The following is a 14,954-nucleotide window of genomic DNA, read 5'->3' as shown; positions in this document are numbered from 1 at the left end:
TAATGGTATTACAATATATACTTTAGTTCCATATTAAACCTAATTCAATTAAATTTTCAAAAATATACTGGTAAATTAAAAAAATACACTCCAAAACATCTGCAATTAGCCCAAGACAGGACCCTAACTTTACAATCCCATCCCTCCACTGACCACCAAGCTTGGAGTTAACATTCTATAACTGCACCTACTTTCTATTTCTTCCTTGAGCACATCTTCTGTGATGGTGGTATTCTTCAAATCTTCTTTAAGTTGTGAAACCAAGTTACCGAGCTCTTCAGTCTTCTTGAGGTATTCATCACGGTCTGTTTTTAACTTATCAAATTCAGTCCGTAATTCCTGTAAATCTCCCTCAAGATGTTGCTTGGCTGCAACAACCTTCAAGTTAAAATTAGAAGATTATTAAATATTATAATCATTCTTTCATCATCTCTAAGAACATAAAATGCATGTACAAAGTCTAGCAACAATTAACAGACAGACGACATAAAAATGAATATTTCTTATCTTTATGACTAGTTCATTTGGAATTAGTTTATTAGCAAATGTCACAGGTTTTCTTACACATTTATAACTAATAACATTAATTTAATAAGATTACCTCCTCTTTTTCTTTAGTAACCACAGAAAGATTGTTGTGCAAGGTAGATAACTCTTGTCTGAGACTCTCCACCAAATTGGTGTGATCATCCAGTTCAGCACGATCAGCTTCAGGAAGGTTGGAAGATCGGCCATTTTTAATACTATCACTGTCACGGCCTGAAACACAACAAATACTTTGTTACAAATGTACAGACATATGTAAATACGAAAGAGCAATTTTCCAGCAACTTTAAAATAAGCTAGTACAGTGAAACCTCTCAAAACCGGATCCTCTGTAAACTGGAATTCCCTAAAAACCGGAAATTTTTCATGGTTCCTTTTTAAATATCTGTACAGAAGAGAACCTCTCTAAACCGGATACCCCAAAAATTGGACTTTTTACTTGGTCCCTAGAGTGTCCGGTTTAGAGGAGTTTCACTGTAGAAGTTAATTTTATTTAGTAGCCAAATACTTTTACTATTTTTGACAACATATAGAATGATTTCAGGCTTTCTAATAATTAGAAAGACACTCTCTCAACCGTATGCCAACCACTGATTGATCTATAAATGTTATTCTATTACCAATATGTAGAGAAGATGTTCTGTAACAGATACAAGTAAACATAAGACTAACAATTACTCATTTGTTGCTTTGATACCAGTAATGGTTATACACAAAAATAGACTACATATCCACTCTCAAGAACATTATTCTCGAACAGATCCTAGTATCGGTAAACAGAAAACAGTTTGTTATTTACATCTCGATGGGTACTATTTTCTAAAAGATAGTTCCGATAATACGAACCCTCGTTCACTACTTGCTCCAGGTATGCTATCTGCTGTTTGTACTCTCCCACCTCCTGCTTGTGCTTCTTCTTGAGAGCAGAGATCTTCTGAGTATGAACATCTTGAAGAGATGTCACTTCATGTTGCTGGTAGTCACGTGCTTTTGATAGCTGTTTCTTCAAATCCTTAAGAAAAACACAAATTTTAATAAAGTAAAATCAAAACAATATCCAAAATAAAGTGGAAATCGGACAACCAATAACATTGAAACTGAACTTATTAAGTTTCAATTTATATTAAAAAAGTTATTTAGTTATATATTTTTTTCACATAACTAGGTTCATTTGTATGTCATATTATTGAAGCAAAGACCTGGTATCCTTAAGAAAAACACAAATTTTAATAAAGTAAAATCAAAACAATATCCAAAATAAAGTGGAAATCGGACAACCAATAACATTGAAACTGAACTTATTAAGTTTCAATTTATATTAAAAAAGTTATTTAGTTATATATTTTTTTCACATAACTAGGTTTATTTGTATGTCATATTATTGAAGCAAAGACCTGGTTGTTTAATGACACACCAAAGAACCTACAAACTATTCAGCTGCTGTTACATATGAAACATCTGGTCACTGTGACATATGGTCTGGTGTGAAGAAAAAAAACCCCACACAAAAATTCCCAATACCATACTGTGACAAAAGAGGCCGATATAATAGAGACCTAGACTTTTTTAAAGCGTTTTTAATAACAAAAACCTATATTACTTGAACTGTAGCTTGCAGTTCAACCAGTTCATCATTTTTGTTTTCAACCTGCTCATCATTTGTTCCAGACTGACCCTGCAAGATAAACAATGGCCCAAAGAGAATTAAAAAGCAATAATCTGGCACTGCCAAAGAAATAAAATATAGTGCACATAAGTAAAATATAGCAATCTGGCTTTGTAATAAATGGGTTTTGCAAAACAGGTGTACATAATTAAAAACAATTAAAACCCCACAAAAAAACCCAAAACCTGACGCCCCACGTCATTAACTAGTTATTCTCTATATATATGGTTGCCATATTTTGTGATATTTGCTTGAGAACCTACTTATCAGTGATTGACCACCTCCACTACATCTACTGCCAACTATCTTGAAGAACAGGCTGATGTCTTATCAATTGATAACAGTATTATATGCCTCCACTGATTACACACCGAGCTGTTTCAGTACAGCACGGATGCATGATGTGTCAACAAATCAATCAATACCACAAGTAAAGACCAGCAGTTGTACATTATCATTTATAATATAAACCAATAAAGCAAAGCATGATTTTCACATTTGCTAGTAGCAATTGTGCTTGAATACATTATAAATGATTCTACTATACTAATTAATCAAAATGACAAGTTTTACTGCCTTTAAAATCATACTTTTGAATATTTATTAAAAAAAATATATATATATATATTTTTATGTCACTACTATATATAGAAAATAATTAGTTAGTGACCGTATCGGCGTTATCCTGTGACGATAAGAGTGGGAAATTCTGTGAGGCTTGCGAGCGGAATTTCCCATTCAGACTGAACTAGTTAATGTTTTTATCCTGCAGTTCATAAAAATTAAGGGGAAAAGCTATTATTTCTGTTATTTCAGCTACATTGTACGATAACCTCTAGGTCAAATGAGCGATTCTGTAATGTAGTTATGCATTGTAACTTAATATTGGTTCTTGAGACTTATATAAAATACATCCAAGAACTAAAGTAGTATTACTACTCAGGGCTCACACTGGGAAATTTTTTGGTTTAGCCAGTTTTAAAAAATGTAGAGTATTTCCTTGAAATTTAGTAAAATGTGGTTAATTTGGGGAATATTTTATTTTGTAGCCATTTTGATTGAAAATTAGCAATTGGCTAATTTGGCAATGTACTATCAATACACTTTAAAACCATTATTATACGAGAGTATACTAATTATAATATACTATTTCATCAAGAGCAATGTGTATAGATTAATTAAAAAGAAAAGAAATTACATAATGTTCATTTTACTTCCAATAAAATGCCAGTACATACAACACTAAATGACACTGAAGTAGATATAATTACCAACATGTTAAATTTTGTGGAAAATTTTAAATCCATATTAATCTTTGCGAATAATCATACCGATATGGCTTTTAGAATATCTCTCATGGTCTTTACTTGACAATACAGAAATGCTGGCTTAACTGATAAGTAACTAATACCATCTGTCACACTGCTGATGACCTACTGCAAAAGTAATTCCAGTTTTGTGCCTGTTCCTAGTGATCCTAATATTTACTCTGATAAACAGCAACAATGAATTATTCACTTGTTAAGACTTGATATCAGTTTGGCGGATGTAGCTGTGACTCAAATCGTTTTATTTCTAGATCGGATGTTAAAACACTTTAAGTATCTCAAAAAACGTACTTAGGAAAAACAACAACATGTAAGCAAGCCAAATGGATAAAGACAAAGCAAAAGTGCAGTGTCACCCAATGTAACAATTTCATTTAATATATAGCGGATATTTCATGTTTTTTTGTCAAATATGATTTATATCTCATTGAGTGAAGTTTGCAATCATTGTGATATATTATGATTGCAAACTTCACTCGAGATATAAATCATATTTGACAAAAAACATGAAATTTTCTATTTATTATATAACTTTTGGTAATTTACAGCAGCAAAATAGTTCCAGCTTTCTTACAGTGAAGATAACACTTTCTACAGTGACGATAACACATTTTAGAGTGAAATAGTGAAATTTTTACTCAACGTGTTATCGTCACTGAGTGATTAATAACACTTTCATTTCACTGATATTAAGATATTTCACTAAATGTTATATAATAAATAGAGGATATTTCATGTTTTTTGTCAAATATGATTTATATCTCATTGAGTGAAATTTGCAATCATATCTTACGAGTCGCGCTTGACTTAAAAACAAAAATAAATTGGACTATACAAACACTGCTAAAATATTTAAATAGCGCAACATATTATGAATACTAAGTATTACATTGCCTTGTAAAACAAGTGTAGTGGGTTTGAATTGCATCAATATCAATTTATGTTTGTTTATATATAGCCTGCTTTAATATTTTAATATATTAAAAAATAAGCTTTTTTTTTTTTGTTCCTTAGGTAAGCTAATGACCATATGACTAGAACCATGGAACATTAAACCTATAAACAAATAAGATATGTACAACCGAGCTTAATCGATAAATAATGTCTACAAAGTCTTCAGAATGCTAATTACAGAGCTCTATCACGACAAATCAAACAAATTTTGCTACAATGCTAAATACTTAAGTTCAACCAGTAATGTTTTATCTCTTGCTACAAATGTCCATATCCTCGAATTACAGTATATATAGCTTTACCATAAAAGTATCCTTAAACTGTAAGATTAAAGTCAATATTAAAAAGGCAAGGGGATACTCTCTTAATAAATGTTACTTTTTTTTTACTTCAATCATTGCTGCAATTTTTAGCACAGTATTTTTTGGTTACGTTTATATTTATTTTATTTTCAAAATAATGTTAACATGTTCAAAACTCAATATTAATAATATTTTTTGTAGTAAGTGTGTCATGATCGATTTTAATAAAAACATTTATTAGTCTGGCTCTAACAATTTGAAGATTGATTATAAAAATATCCATAATCGATTGTGAGAGAAAATGTTAATGGTTTTTCCTTTAGTTTAGATAATGGAATTGACGTAATATGTTGGGCTAGTGTTAGTTTTCATGTGTACATAAAGGAAAAAGAAAGAATTTAAATAGTTGTTAAAGGTAAAATCAGCCGTCTGTAGGGTTTAGATCTTGGTGAAGACAATAAGTCATAGTCATTATTCAAATCCTTCTTATATAATTCTAATTCTAATCAGTTGTGTAATCTAAAGTTGATCGGTTGGTAAAGAACCGATTATAACCGATGATGAAATTTAAACCGATTCCCAACACTTCTGGGGGCGGGATGTAGCAGCGGTAAAGCGCTCGCTTGATGCACAGTCGGTCTAAGATTGTTCCCTGCCGGTGGACCCATTGGGCTATTTCTTGTTCCAGCCAGTGCTCCACAACTGATGTAACAAAGGCCGTGGTATGTGCTATCCTGTCTGTGGGATGGTGCATATAAAAGATCCCATGCTGCTAATAGAAAATAATAGCCCATGAAGTGGCGACAACAGGCTTCCTGTCTCAATATCTGTGTGGTCCTTAACCATATGTCCGACGTCATATAACCGTAAATAAAAAATGTGTTGAGTGCATCGTTAAATAAAACATTACCTTCCATCCCAACACTACTATTTACCAAGCTTCTTGACTACAGATGTAAAGATACTTAGCACAGAAAACAATGACAAGACCTACCAGCTGACTGGCTACAGATCTCCAGTGCTGGCACTCTGCTTGTAATCTGCTTATCTCATGACTCAGTCGATTCACCTCGTGCTGCAGGCTGATGCTGTCACCGAACTCCCAGCTGTCATCTTGGATCTGAAAACCACCATCATAGCCTGAAAACAAAAAGAAATCACTGTATAAACCAGAAATACTCTACATTTATTAACTGATGATCTCATTAAAAATGTCTGACCATGAACTTGGATTTGAAAACTACCGTCATACTCTGAAAGCTAAAGGTAATCATTGTCGTATATACCAAAAATACTCTGCATTTATTCACTGATGCTCCAGCCAGTGCACCACGACTGGTACACCAAAGGCCGTGGTATGTGCTAGCCAGTCTATGGGATGGTGCATATAAAAGATCCCTTGCTGCTAATCGAAAAGAGTAGCCCATGAAGTGGTGACAGCAGGTTTCTTCTCTCAATATATGTGTGGTCCTTAACCATATGTCTGATGCCATATAACTGTAAATAAATGTGTTGAGTGCATTGTTAAATAAAACATTGCCTTTCTTATTCACTGATGCTGTCATTAAATGTCTGACCATGAAGATGGATTAAAAAACCCCACAACCCATCATACTCTGAAAGGGGGGGGGGGGGGGAGAGGCATGCTGTCTGGAAAATTTTGATATAAAGATGCTTAGACACATGTTCAAGGCAATTTGGAGTTGTATATAGTGGTTGAGGAATTAAAAACAAAACAAGTCATTAAAAAGGGCATTTCAAATGGATTGACCAGTGCTGTACCTTTTCCAGTTTCATACTTCAACAATTTACTGTGACATTTCGTAATTTACAAACTCAAAAGACACCGTTATTGTAGTCATAACATACAAGATGCATTATTTATTGTATGATACTACAGTGAAACCCCTCAGATACCCCTGGATACAAAGTAAAAAGTTTAGTTTTAAGGGGTATCCGATTTAGACAAATTCTGGTCTCAAAAAGGGACTGTGAAAAACATTTGGTTTTGAGGGAATTCTGGTTTACAGAGGGTCCAGTTTTGAGGATTTAGTATAGTATTAACAGGTTTAATTTAATAACATTAAATAATATGAAAATTAATTGAATTAACTTGTTTGCTAAATTTCCTGCAGACTTAATAACTGCCGAGTTTAATACTCAAGCTTTTCACACCACTAAACAAACTATTTAACAAACAGAAAAATATCATATGTCATGCAGATAAAATACATACCCAACAGAACGGGATAAGCCTATGATTCATTCTGAAAACACACAGGATATTTGTTTACGCCATACCGGAAGTCTTTTGTTAATTTACAATGTACATGAATCCTGTATAATGAGGCATGACAGGAATACCACATGAAGCTATCAATTTCCCACGGTGCAAGACACAGGTTTAGTCAAACAAACACACTAGCACTACGTACTATTTAGACAAAATATATTGTACATACCTACCAGCTTTTTTGGACTGTTAAATATTATGGGTACAGGACATGTGGCAGCCCACAATCTGTATTTCAAAACTTAATTTTATAAAGGAATTTATAAGGAAAACAAAAGTGAAAGTACAAATTCTACTTACTTGTCGATTTTTTGTGTTCATGGTTTGGTGGGGTTTTGTTTTAGGTTTAAATTCTGGTATAAAAATATACTAAAAAAAAAGAAAAGATTATATGCCTTAAATAAAATGTTCAATCTGCTATCATTCAAATTTGGTGAACTGTTTGTTTATTTATCAACTTAAATTATATTTATGACAAATTGTCTGATTGTAATTTTATTCTGTTAATTTTTATACTTCAGAGTAATCATACAACTTTCATAAAGTTATGGTCAACATTGCTACATTAACCAAACACTTTATTTTCAAACTAATTTTAAAAATCAATCATCGTTATTACAAATCCAAACGATTGTTATTTTGTTGTTTAAAGTTGCAGACCGTAGCTTCATTTCAACACATTAAAATGGACACTAAGTTTGATTAATCTACAAACCTATAATACACCTCTATAGAGCTACAATAGAGTGAATCACAAGTGTAATGTTGAAATGAGTAAAATACCCTATAGCTCTTTACCATACCCATTACTTCTCAGAGGTATGTGCATTTTTAAAATTATAAAAAATGCATGTGATGGTACTAACCTATGCCATATAATCATAAATAAAATGAGTTGAGTGCATCATTAAATAAAACATTTCCTTTCCTTCCTTCATGGTACTATAAACACTAGGATAATGAGAAACACTTTGGATGTATGGAAATGGATAATCTAAACAATAAAATGCAACTAATGCAGTGGCAGATCCAAAAAATCCATTTAGGGGTAGCCCCAATGACATGAGGTGGAATGCCAATGGAATTTTGAGGGAGGTTTGGGGGGGGGGATCGTAAAAAATGAAAATTAATATATAATAAAATTATAACTGTCGCCAAATTTAGAGGGGGGGGGGTGCCCGGGTCCTTGGCCGCCCCCCCCCCCCCCACCCCCTAGATCCACCTCTGTAATGTTTAATTTCAATGATCAAAACAGCTCTAATAGTGAAACATATGTTGTGGTATTTAAAAACTAGAGGCTATAACTTTAATCATTTTCAATTTAAAAAAAAAAAGAAAAAAGTATTACACAATAGCTGGATATAAGACAACTTCAGTGATGTCTTATATATTATATATATACACTTCTCAAATAACTAATGCAGAATTAAATTGCTCACTTACCTTTCAATAAATCAGAAGGCAATATTGCAATATAATGACTTAATAAGTATCTCCAAACAACTGTCTATTTAGGCCAAGATGGATCACTGAAGCTGGACAATTACCTGCAACAAGGTGGCCACACGAAATCCTGGCCTTTTCTTAGAACAGGTAGTAGGGCAAGGAGTTCCCAGCAATACCTAAAAATACCCTATAAACCCAAGCCGGATGCTAAATGTATAGCAAGGTGACCCAACCTACGTGCAAACCCAGCCACTTGATTTGAGTAATATTATCAGTGAACCACACCCTTTAGTTTCTTTAGAGTAAACACTCGAGCATGTGATACAGAGTCATTGATAAAAGACTGCAGTCTTACCTGATCATTGGATGGTGTGATGCCTTGCATTATAATCAGTTTTTTGTAGACCTGCAGTGAACTCACATGACCCCATTATAATATGCATAAATAATAGCATGAGTGTACCTCTCAATGGGTTTCCTATAAAATACACCAGTTGTAATGCATACTGTTTGTGTTTTATTCTTTGATTTACTATGACAGAATGAAAGAGTCTTTAATTATAGCAGTTAAAAGATGTCTGAACTGAGACAGATGCACAATACTCTGGGATTTGATACATGTACATTTGTACTAGTATGTATTGTACCAATTCGTATCTTTCACATCTTTCACAAAATGATCTTTTAAATATGTGTTGGAGAACTTTGATTTAACTGTAAAAAAAAATAGTAAAAAAATTAAAAAGCCACAAAAAACAGGCAACTATGCATTTTTTTTCTCCTTCAGATTTTTAGATAGGTGTATGTGTGTGTGTGTGTGTGTGTGTGCACGTGCATGCATGTGTGTGTGTGCACGTGCATGCATGTGTGTGTGCATGTGCATGCATGCATGCGTGCACATGCATGCGTGCATGAATGTGTGTATATGCATACTTCTTACTGGCTAGGTCTACTTTGTATTTTTTAATATAACTGTAAAAAAAAAAACCCCACAAAAAACAGGTACCTCTTGTAACAACTATCCACTTTAATATTCCACGTGTATTCCTTCAGATTTTTACATAGGTGTATGTGTGTGTGTGCACATACGTGCATGTGTGTGTGTGTGTGGGTGGGTGCACAAGCATGCATTCATGTGTGTATGTGCATATTTCTTACTAGCTAGGTCTGCTTTGTATTTTTTAATGGAGGACACCTTGATAAGACAGGTTTTACTGTAATATGGAAATACTAAGTCTACTGAAACTAAACTCTAGGTTCACAAATACAATTTTAAAACAACCCAACAAGTACATGTACTAATCTTTCCTTGGACTTTGCTCCCAGTCCCAGGCAGAAGATAAGAGCACCCACTAGGTGGCTGATAAGACTAAGAGGACAGTTTAGGCGGGAAAGTGCTTGTTGCCAAGCTCATGGGTATCCACACAAACACGCACACATGTGCTCACTACCCACACTGAAGTGAGCAGTTCTATTCATATGTCACACCATGATTAATCACAGAGCAAATACTGACTAACTGTACCCACAGCAAAAAACGTTATCCTGGTTCAATTAAATATCTCAACAAATAAATTATATTCAATCATATGAAATTCTGTCAGGAGTTTATGATTCTGTGGCTTATTCCTCTCATTTGTTTGGTTAGGTCAAGAGAGTATGACTCAGCATATATTAATTCGGTTCTACTTCATTGTGTCATGTGTCAGACACTTACACAATGTGTATTACGCAAGTAGCTTGTACAAATTGAAATACAAACTGAAATGCTCAGTAAAAAAACCCTGAAAACTATAAAATGCTTAAAAAAGATAATTTTCAGTATTTTAGATCAACGCCAGTCTGCTTGTGAAATTGGTTAAAAAAAGAGCCAAATAATTGCATCTCCTGTGATACTCAAATGCAGATAATTTTTCCGAATTTCTAATCAAAGTTGCTTCTAAAAAAGAAGAAACTGTTATAATTCCCCACCCACCAAATCCCAAATTAACTAAAAAGTTGAAAAATCACATCCCTGATTACTTTGATCAATATTAATTATTGCCGTACTCACCCTGGAGTGGAACATTTTCATCATTTACATCCGGTCTGCGTTAAATGATTAAAGCAGCAGCTTGAGGGATATAAATCAACTTTACATAGTAGTTATAGTCCGTCTCTATCCACACCTTAGATAAGGGCACCACGGCCTGTCAGGTCATACTAGTTGCACCAATAATGTCAAACAAACCCCTGATATGAGTCCAGTAAATTTTGGCCACAGAAATTGTCTGCAATCTTTGATTTGACAAGTTTCAGGGTAGGCAAACATCATCATTTAAAAAGAGCTCAAACAATTTTGGGGTTGAACAAACAGCCAGATTAAACAAGAATTGTTAAGGAGTGATATACAGCCCAGGCATCACATTACACTGGTAGTGTGTGACTATATTACCTATATCCGGGAGACATGAACGGGCAACACACGCTTACATTTACCATTCATGTTCAGACTACAAAAGAGCCATTTTTGTAAATTAATTAAACCGACCAAGCGACTTGCAAATATACTTCCTTATATCCATTCAGGATTTTACATTTGAAAACCGACTTAATAACCACAGAAGTGACTTTGTTAAATTTAGTCATATATAATATTAATTTTATGTACATATATATATATATACATATCACATTTTATGTCTAGATATTAATTTTATGTACATTTTATCTCTTAAAAACTAATATTATGTCCACAGCACAGGCTTTGGAAAATTAACTGTCCCATTAAATATATAATTATATACTCATGTTTACAGTATTTTTTTTTCACCAATCCATTTGGAAAAAAAGAAAAGAAAAAAAAAAGAACACTGTGTGAGATTTTTATCACAGTTATTGATCCAAAACATGAAGTAACAGATGGACTACTTTTAAACACTAGGAAGTAGAATACATTAGTTCGAGCAAGGGTACATTTATGGTTTATATTCAAATGGAGTAAGAGCAATAAAATAATTACAGTCATATTTAACATTTAATAATTACAGTCATGTTTAACATTTAATAATTACACTCATGTTTTATAAATTTTACTTTACATGCAATTGAGAATGTTCAGTTTAACTTCCAAAATATATCAATAATACAAAATAGTTGAGCCATTTCTCTGTGTACCAACATAATTAGTGAATAATATAAACTACATTAATTTTGTTTGTGGAATTTATCATCAATACAAATACAGTATTGTTTTATAAATTTATATTACACATACACCAATTTAACTACAACCACCTCAGGTCTGAAGACTGTGAAAATGCAGGTGTTACTGTTGACTTACTGTTGACTTACTGTTGATTTACTGCCTTTCTTTATCAGAGCTAACACGGGCTGGTTGAAAACACCACAGTTTGGGTCTATATACTTTACAACATGGCAAATGACACACATATACTTTCAGTAATAACTTTACTACCCACATATAATACCTGCTGAACAACAAAATGGTTTTAAAGAAGCAACAAAAGTTTAAAATTTTATATACATTTCAGATCATATATTCTTGATATCACAAAAGTTAAAACCATAGGTGTTGTTTGTTGTTTTTTTTTTGTTTTTTTTTTTGGGGGGGGGGGGTACAATAATAACCATATAATGTAAGATAAATAATGAATTAACACAATTCAGTATTTAATTTTTGGACACATTGTTCAATTCATAGTTCTGCTGCCAATCATAATGCTGACCACTTCCACTAAACATGGTCTAGCATATTTATAGGATATTCAATGAGCTTCCATTTCATATCATGTTTATGTCCTAAGTCATATCATTTTCAACTGTTATGAGATTTAGCAAGTGATAAAGAAAATTATTTCATTAGGGACATAAACATGATATTTAATAGTAGTGAGTTTAATATCCTATTTATTACTAATAACCAATTTTGATTTATATCATTGATCTCATTTGGTTATGTTCCAGTAAGGTTGTGGTGCACCAGTTGATGACATCATTGTATGATGTTGATGAGTTACATCCCTCTTGACTTTCTAGTAGGACTTAACACTATGAACCAAGATATTTTTAATCATGTGAGTCATAATTAATTTTTACTATAAATATATCATACAGTAGATGAGCTATTTAAACAGATTTTTCATAGTTGACTAATATTAATCATTTATCCGTATATTAATTTTTCAAGCAGTGAAACCCAACACAGGATATGTATTCATGCTGCACATGGTTTTGCTAATAATTAGTCACACATCACATACAGGAAGTACACAGAGAAGGATCTACAGTTTAGTTATGGACAGGTGGCCATTCTGCATAATTAAATCAACAAACTATCTCCATCATATCTAGAAACAATGTTTCAAACAACTTCAGAAATTCACTCCTTAAATCTGAGGTCAACTCAACATAATCATCTTTATGAATTAAAACCAAGAACATAATTTTATCGCCATAGTTTTTCATGCAGGGGAGCTAAACTGTGGAACACACTACCTTCAAAGATAAAATATTCTCAATCCCTCGCCTCATTCAAATCCAGTTATTTTAAGCACTATTCAAATAATAATCAATTTTAAGATATACCTTTGTTGTTGATTTTGTGTTTGTTAAAATAATTATGATGTATCGAGTTATCACTGACTCAAGTTTCTTAACAAATTCATTTAAATATTATTTATATATTCATAATATGTGCTATTGTTCCTCATGCTATACATATTACACGTATTTTCATGTTTTTTTTGTTTTTTGAATGTATGTATAATATCATGTATAGATTAGAGAGGGCCTTATGGGAGACCAGTCACCTTGTACTGAATGTGTTTACCCTCTGAAAATAAAGAATTTTATTATTATTTATTAATAGTCATAGCAATTAAAAGTTGAAATTTTTCAATCAACAGACTGGTACATGTATTTTTAGTTTTAATAAATTGCTTGAATTTCAAAATCTACGATATCGATTGGTTGTTTTCAAGTTCACATATAATTTATGGTTTAACCATTTAGTATTGATTATAATTAATAATAGTAAAACTGCTGGTTGTAACTTAAGATCATAATTACACAAGCCAGTTTTGTGAAAAAGGTTACACTTGTATAAACATCAAGCAAATGGCAGAAAAGTTCTACAGCACTAATAAATAGTTTGCCTTCAGAATGCATCGATAGAAAAAGGTAAACTGACTAACTAGAAACCATATTTAAAATTTCATCCCTTTAACCACTGTTTAATACAAACAGTACAAACAGTAGTTGAAGGATAAAATGACTGATTATAGTGACCGAGAAAAGCAAAGTCATAAACTACTGGATGTCAAACATTTTGTCATTTTGACACATATAAAGAAAACCTGCTACATTTTTACATTAGTAACAAGGGATCTTTTATATGCACCATTCCATGAACAGATAGCACTTTGGTATACCAGTTGTGATGCATTGGCTGAAACAAGATATAGCCCAATGAGACCACCGACGGGGATCACTCCAAACCAATGGCGGCACACTTTACCACTGGGCTACGTCCCACCCCAACAACTATCAAAATGTCACTTGTCACATGACCTAAGCCTGATGTCATTATTCCACTTAATTTTAATACATTAATTTTATAAATTAATATCTCACACATCTGTTCACATAACATAACTGAACTACATGTATGTAATGTCGCAACCTCTATACAGTTACGTCTGTGTTAAACAACCTTCTAAGGAAGAATCGTTCATTTATTCAACTTATTTCCGTACTTATATCCAATTAAGGTTCAAGCACGCTGTCCTAAGCACACACACCTCAGCTATATGGGCTGTCTGTCCAAGGCAATGGGTTAGTTGTTAGCTGTTAGTGGTTAGTGAGAGAGGTAGTGTAGTGGTCGTACACCTACCCATTGAGTCATTGAAACTCGCTCTGGGTGGGAGCTGATACCGGGCTGCGAACCCAGTACCTACTAGTCTTATGTCCGATGGCTTAACCACAATACCACCGAGGGTGGTAAGGAAGAATCAGAAGTGGGCTCTTAAGGTGACTGATGACTGACCGAGCATTCCCAATCTGGAGCTTGCCGCGACAGACATGTCTGAACTTGCACTGACCACTAGGGTGGATTCTTTTTCAGCAACATTACACAGAATGCCACGGCTGTTCACATCTAGTCTCTGCCCTAGTCTGGTTATCACCTGCTTGGATCAATCCAGTGTTTCAAGATCTCTATTTCTGCACAGCATTTAAGTGCCGTACACATTTACCGACTTTTAAGAGGTTTTCAAGACAAGATACTAGGTACCCATCTTATCAGCTCTGCAACATAAGGACTTTAATGAAGCCACACACAGACAGATTAGACTTTAAAGTTTAAGACTATTATTAAAAAATATTTATGTCATCCTTCTCCACATTATTAGTCTGATCAT

General features: G+C 33.2%; 1 protein-coding gene across 3 annotated transcripts in view; it reads right to left on the bottom strand.

The window, feature by feature from the left end:
• Nucleotides 1–14,954, bottom strand: part of LOC121371218 (thyroid receptor-interacting protein 11-like) — a 73,164-nt gene that overhangs the window by 25,594 nt on the left and 32,616 nt on the right. For all 3 annotated transcript variants that reach the window (XM_041496948.1, XM_041496949.1, XM_041496950.1), the window contains exons 5-9: nt 5,791–5,936; nt 2,147–2,221; nt 1,393–1,558; nt 602–759; nt 192–378 (exon numbers count right to left, since the gene is read on the bottom strand). In XM_041496948.1, coding sequence (XP_041352882.1) covers nt 192–378; nt 602–759; nt 1,393–1,558; nt 2,147–2,221; nt 5,791–5,936 — 732 coding nt within the window. The remainder of the gene's footprint in view (nt 1–191; nt 379–601; nt 760–1,392; nt 1,559–2,146; nt 2,222–5,790; nt 5,937–14,954) is intronic.

Source organism: Gigantopelta aegis, chromosome 4, assembly GCF_016097555.1.
Source record: "Gigantopelta aegis isolate Gae_Host chromosome 4, Gae_host_genome, whole genome shotgun sequence".
Classification (NCBI taxonomy): domain Eukaryota; kingdom Metazoa; phylum Mollusca; class Gastropoda; order Neomphalida; family Peltospiridae; genus Gigantopelta; species Gigantopelta aegis.
This window is presented reverse-complemented; position numbering and strand designations above follow the sequence as displayed.